Here is a 6,961-nt window from a genome sequence, read left to right as displayed (position 1 = left end):
CATCATTTCAGCTAACCCAGTGAAGCTACATAAGCAAGAACTGTTTAACTTTCCTTCATCCATTTATCCTCATATTGTGTGAATTAAAACTACAGATACTACATTTATTTATGTTATATTCCGCTGTGGAATAACATCTGCTTTGATCCACAGGTCAGCGGGATACTCTTGTTGGTTCCCGTCTGAAAACTCAGGTGAAGCTGCTCAACCAGCCTGGAAAGGTTGGACATTTAATACAGCTGTCAAAATTGTAAAATTACAATGGGAAAAAAAAAACGGACTTTTCCATTTGGTGTTGGCTCTGCACTGGAGCATTTATTAGTACTCACTGCTCGTGCTGCTATGGTGATAGGGATCGCAGTGATGGCGCTAAAATAGTACCCTGGATAAACTCCATGCCACAAGGCAGACAGGATAAAGGTCAAAGGCACCTTGTACCTGGGGACTCTGTCATAACACACCCTGAGGAGATGAGAGGAATCAAATGTATTCAAGTTTGTGAAATGGAAAGCTGATCAAATGTTTTCTGACTTAATGAAGTCATTGCAGCACTTACGTTTTGAGCCAGATTCCTGTTCGAATATTCCAGTTGTCTATAAATGTCTTTAAGCTGGTTGCAGCCTGAAAAGAGAGCGATAAATAAGAACAACCACATAACAGTAACTGTGTGCTCAATTAATGTACGCAGGTGACCTTGTGGTATTTAGTCCTAGTTCATCAGGTCTTCAGCAGCTCTTGAATGTGTGTTCTGTATTTGGAGATCTTTATGATGTTAAGTATAATATTGTTAAAAGTGTTATGATATGCCGTTCAAAAGAGGACAGGTCCCTTGTGTTTCCTTTTTTTTAAGCTATCTGGTAATATTTTAACTGTATGTAATGAAGTTAAGTATCTGGGTATGTTATAAATGATTGTTGATTGACCAATGACGGGGATATGTATCGGCAGTGCCATATGTTGTATGTGCAAGCAAAGGTATTAGCACAGAAATTTGGTTCATGCTCGGATGAGGTAAAATTGACTATTTAGAGCACATTGTTCCTCTTTGTACACTGCCCATCTATGGTCTAATTATAAAAAAGGCAGTCTTTGGAAATTGACTGTGGCTTATAATGACGCCTTGAGACTATTACTGAAAAGGCCTAGATGGGTGAGTGCCAGTGAATTGTTTGTGTCACTTCGAGTTAGTACTTTATCAGCTGTTTTAAGAAACCTGATGTATAAATTTATCTGTCGCTTGAATAGCTCTGAAAACCACATTGTTTTATTGTTGACTAACACTACATATAGCGACATGCGATATACAGTACATCAGTACTCTGGAAATACTGGTATTCTTGCCTCTTAAAGGGATAGTAGTGGAATGGTTGTTGTTTTGTGGTGGTTTTTTATTGTTTGTTATTTTTATTATTCAAAATTTAGACCTTGAGTCTGCAATAAAGTTTCTATCAATTACAGACTCTGACCAACATGAATGAAATAATTATTTTCCTAAATGATGTGAAACACTGAGGCTACCTCAACCCCCAAGATGTTGACGCTGCAGAGGAAGTCCCAAGATGGCTTTCCATTTTCATCCATCCCCTTGAAACCATAACCTGCAGCATTGTTGACTACATCAGCTGACAGGACAGGGGGAAAAAAAAAATCATAACTTCCATGGCAATAAAACTTTCCCCTCATATGAGCATCTGACAAGGGGCCAAATACAACAGAAGCACAGGTACACATGCACAGTGCTCACCTAGTGTCCATGCAAAGTAGTATTTGATCCTCACTGCTTGTGCGGAGAATACAGCGTAGGTGAGCCTGGTGAGGAAGGGGGCATGGGCGACAAACTGGGGGTCTATGTTGTAAGTAATCGGCAAGGACCGAGTCACAATTAGGTGGAAAAGCATACAACCGCAGCAGACCAGCAGCTTTCGACACACAGCACTCTGCAGAGACAATGGACACACACATTGCGAATGGACAGAATAAACAAACTATCCAAAGTCATTTAGAGAAATCAGGTCCAGCTGAGACAAGAGGAAATGAGCTGCATTTAGAACTGAGACTGAAGCAGTGACAGCAGTAGGACTATATACAAGCACTGAAGATTTCAGTGTGTCAAGATGTACCAAAAGCCTCTGGATGAGGAGCCTTTGTCTATTTCTTAAGATCTTAATAGTTACATTTACAGCCAGCAGGTTGCAAATAAGTCGAGTAATTAATAACGTCCATCAGTGTTTGCAGGATGAATGTTCAGAGCAAATGTTTGTTTTCTTTTTTTGTTTCAATCAACAGAAATTCAGAAACCAATCATTGGTTTGTTTCTGTGCGCTGCTGAATTCGTTCACTGTCCCTTTACAAGGTCTCTTTAAACTGGAACTTGTTTCCCTCACCTGGAACAGATAGTATCTGTAGACAGCTCTGGATGCCACAATCTTACTGAACTTAGAACAGCCACCTGTGTGCTACTGAATAACTACAGCCGTTTCAGAAGCGTTTTTTCGGTCTAGTCCACATCAGCCCAGAAGTGTCTATTTTTATTACTGCTTATTGAAAAGCCTATATTTCAGACCAAACAACAAGGATAATTACAGCTTTATGGTGATTTTATTTCTGATTTCTTACACTAAAAGGAATTCCTCATTAGGTTGGTGACATTATTAGGTAGAGGAGACCAAAGCAGTGACTGTGTGCTTTGCCCTGATATGCCAGAAAAAGTTTTGGGGAATGCAAAACTGGAAGTAGGAGAACACTAAAAGAAAAGTAGTCTAAAATAAACTTAAACCCACTTCTTCTATAGTCCCTGGCTGTGCTGTGTCACTGAGGGAGCAGCCACCAGATACGCCTTCCAGAACTTACCATAGGTGATGGGTTCAGGGTCATATCATAGCCGTTCTGCCCGTTACATGTCCCAGAGTGCTGCCTGAGCCTCTGACTGATGTGTCTGCCCTCTATGAAGTCGATGTAGTCCTTATAGTCACTGCACGGTCCCACCAGGACACTCAGGAAATTCAGATTGTAACTCAGGTACTCGATGAGAGAAGGCCTCACGCTGCAGAGAGAACAACAGGAGTCATTCAAAACACAAAAGCGAAACATATCATTTTCAGAACGGTAACACATACAACTGTGGTAACACGTTTTCATCTAAACTGGGTGGAAATGTGAGAAAAGCATGCCATCTTTAAAAGAACAACCAAGGGGTAAAAGTGTACAGTTGTTAGGCAGATGAAAATTTACATGAGAGTAAATATTCTGTGAATGAAAACGTGACTTCAGGTTTCACAGAGACAATCTCACTGTTGTACATTAGCTTCTCATTTTCATCCCTCGACCATCCAGGTGTACAACTTACACAGCTTTTAAGGAAACAATGGCTCGGTATTGAGAACATGTTGTGACTTTTGGCCAGTTACATTTACTAAAACAAAACAACAACAAAAAAAAAACAACTTTATGCTAAAATAAATAAATAAATTGGGTTTTCACTAAGATTACTGATTTTTGAAATGTTCCCACCTTCTATCTACATTGCTGGTGATACCAACCCTACAGGGAGCACAGGAACCTTAAAGTAGGTAACAAAGATAATTTACAGCTGCAGAATTATAAAACCAGAACAACACTATGTTTTATGATTGTTTTTTTTTTGGGGGGGGATAAATTTGATTTTAAAACGCCATGCATGGTACACTGATGAATGTGGTCTTTTCAAGTCACATGCACAAAAATGTAAAATTTTCCATGCAAAATGATTCCCTCTTTTCTACGTTCTCAGCATGCTTTTTACATGAACAAGCTATTCACCATGATCACATCTCCTTGTCATTGTCCTTCGTGGCTAAAGGAGAAGAAAGAGTCATTTATTCTTAAAATAAGGTGGCAATTCAGATGCAATGTCCTGCACAAGCCTACTTTGACAAGGACACTGGGTCCAGATACATATTAATGCTGTGAGGTAATGTATATGCACCTCAGAGGTCAGGTAAATCATCAGGGAAATCCGTAAACATCAGGAGGGAAGAACAAGAACACTGCCAGAAACCTTCACTTTATCATTAGTGTGTCAACAGAACGCCCATCCCCTGAGGTTTCACACAACAACATAGTTGTTAGTATGTTTTACCACACTGTAAAAACTCACTTTACAGCCAGAGGTTTCTGGTCTGAGGTCAGGTGCTCCGATTTCTTACACATACCTGAAAAACAAAGGATGAACTCTTTTCATTTTTTCATCATTCTGCAACCTGCTATCAGTCCACTTCATCTGTATTTTCCACCTCTAAAGGATTAATAATTTCACTCTAATCCGTATGTTAAGCGGTGACGTAACATTCTGTTTCTAGGTCCAAACTTCGGTTCATCCTCCTCCTCTCCGTACGCCAGTGTTGTGTCCCCCATTGTTTCAGCACATCTGAATCAAAAATCTCAGGCCAGCTTTCATTTTACCACTTTCCTTGCGGCAGGAAAGAGAAAAAGAAATGACTACAGTCAATCAGATAGTTAGCACAAAGTTCATGTAAACACTATACACAGACACATTTTACTCTGATGAAAGTAACAGTAAAACTGGAAACTATTTAAAAAAAAGAATTGATATAGGCTATATATTGGAATGGAAACTATTAAAAATGAGTTAAGAATTGATATAGGCTATATATTGGAATAAATTTACTACTACATGTAATAAAGTTTGGTTATTATGCCAGCAGGCAGAACGGCAACACTGATTTGAATCAAAAGAATGTAGTGTTTTTTAATTTAGTCTCAATCAAAATAATGTAGTGTTTTTTAATTTAGTCTCAATGATGCCTCACTGAAAACGATGTTACTGTTTAGAGGGTGACAGGCTCCACCATCTGGGTCTGGGGAAGTCTGGACCTGTATGTGGACTGTTACATCACACTTAACAAGCAGACAGGCTGGTTTGGTTATTATGCCAGCAGGCAGAACGGCAACACTGATTTGAATCAAAGAAATGTAGTGTTTTTTAACTTACTCTCAATGATGTATCAATAAAAAAGATGTTACTGTTTAGAGGGTGACAGACTCCACCATCTGGGTCTGGGGAAGTCTGGACCTGGATGTGGACTGTTACATCACACTTAACAAGCAGACAGGCCTTTTCATGAGGATATTTTAACATGCCATAGTAGGAAAAGTACAGCTGTAAATAATACAGTTTTTCACAATTGCTAAAACAATAAACCCCATTCTCTGAACCAAATTCTCAATAGCCTAAATCAATTTGTTGAATAAATTACTCTTTCTGCAAAACCTTAAACAAGTTCAGGCACTTAGACTCTGTTAACAAATCTCATGCACTCTTTTTGCTAAACTCTAAACACATTCTCACTAAAACACAATTCACACTGTGATGAACCTGTGTTGCAAAACACTAATTGTGCCACATAAACTGACAGAATCACCCAGACATTTAATAACTAATAATCACTAACATGCACAAAGTTAATGACTGGTTCTGATCTTTAGCAGAACAATACAATATACAGCATATTATAGTGCCGACAGAGTAGGAAGTGAACAGATGAACACGCAATACAATACACTTTAGTTTTCAGATGTTTCAGTAAATAACCATTTAAGGACGCCAAAAAGTGCCTGAGGTGAGGTGACAATGAAGGGCATTAGGATCCTGTACAGTAAATCTGGACAGAATAGTTTCACACCCCGTCTCCTAGTTTCATTCACAGATAGAGACCTGTCTGAAGAATCTGTGTGTGTGCACAAACACATCTATCTCTCTCTCACACACACACACACACACATGCTGGTTCCTGTGTGTGAGTGGACTGCATTTTAATCGTAACATGGTTTTTGGTAAATTCACTATATAATAAACTTTTTTTTGTTGTAACTACATGTCCTGGATGCTGTGTTCTCCTTTTTTTTGATGTAGTGTCTAATGACTGAGCTGCAGTGTGTATATGATTGACTCATTTGTGTATGATCTGAAAGCATCGTTTGATTTGTTTTTTAATTTAGTCTCAATGATGCCTCACTAAAAACGATGTTACTGTTTAGAGGGTGACAGGCTCCACCATCTGGGTCTGGGGAAGTCTGGACCTGTATGTGGACTGTTACATCACACTTAACAAGCAGACAGGCCTTTTCATGAGGATATTTTAACATGCCATAGTAGGAAAAGTACAGCTGTAAATAATAAAACTAACAATGGCTGAAATCCATTTAGCTGTTTCAGTTCTATATTTTTGTGCACGCTGACACTCTGTCACAACGTCCTGGCTTACTGGGACGTTCAAACAGAAGGAGCAACATCTGTGCTCTTCCAATATCGACAGGTCAAGAAGTCTGCAGTGAAAAACACACATGTTAAAGGTCTTAAATAACTGTGGGAGCATGTTGCCGCTATAAACAGCTTGCCAAAATCTGTGTGCATTTGATTTTGTATGTGCGTATCTTCTCTTGTCTTACCGTCATGGAGCTGGAAAGCCAGCATGGTGACCTTCTGAGTTACTACCATTAGAGGCCTGCAAAAAAGGCAGATACCGTATTTTATTGTAGGATTTAACTGTAAAAGTTGAGGGGAAGAAAAAAAAAAACACAGCTTAACTGACAACTTGACATTTCAGATAACACTGTGCCACATAAAGTGACAGAATCACTCAGACATTTAATAACTAATAATCACTAACATGCATAACGTTAATGACTACTTCTGATCTTTAGCAGTCAAAAGCACACTGGTGTCTTTAGCCTCACAAAGGCAGCTTGATGTTAGTTATACTCAAGTTATATTTATCTATGAAGCCAAATGAATCAGATCAGCTGGTCAAACTTCAAGCATGTCTTAAAGACATAAAGGCCTGGATGACCTGCAACTTCTTACTTCTAAACTCTGACAAAACTGAAGTTATTGTGCTTGGGCCTGTGAAAATGATAAAAATCTGCTGTGTAATCATATAGTTACTTTAGATGACATAGCTCT

The 6,961-nt window shown here is 38.9% G+C and overlaps 1 protein-coding gene across 1 annotated transcript in view; it reads right to left on the bottom strand.

Annotated features, from left to right (window-relative positions):
- mboat1 (membrane bound O-acyltransferase domain containing 1) overlaps nucleotides 1-6,961 on the bottom strand; it is a 19,941-nt gene that overhangs the window by 4,047 nt on the left and 8,933 nt on the right. The window contains exons 5-9 of the mRNA XM_020596873.1: nucleotides 6,448-6,503; nucleotides 4,136-4,190; nucleotides 2,851-3,043; nucleotides 1,745-1,937; nucleotides 1,519-1,622 (exon numbers count right to left, since the gene is read on the bottom strand). Coding sequence (XP_020452529.1) covers nucleotides 1,519-1,622; nucleotides 1,745-1,937; nucleotides 2,851-3,043; nucleotides 4,136-4,190; nucleotides 6,448-6,503 — 601 coding nt within the window. The remainder of the gene's footprint in view (nucleotides 1-1,518; nucleotides 1,623-1,744; nucleotides 1,938-2,850; nucleotides 3,044-4,135; nucleotides 4,191-6,447; nucleotides 6,504-6,961) is intronic.

The sequence above is a fragment of the Monopterus albus genome, unplaced genomic scaffold (assembly GCF_001952655.1).
Source record: "Monopterus albus unplaced genomic scaffold, M_albus_1.0 scaffold31.1, whole genome shotgun sequence".
NCBI lineage: Eukaryota > Metazoa > Chordata > Actinopteri > Synbranchiformes > Synbranchidae > Monopterus > Monopterus albus.
The sequence above is the reverse complement of the archived record's forward strand: the minus strand, read 5'-3'. Positions and strand labels throughout refer to the sequence as shown.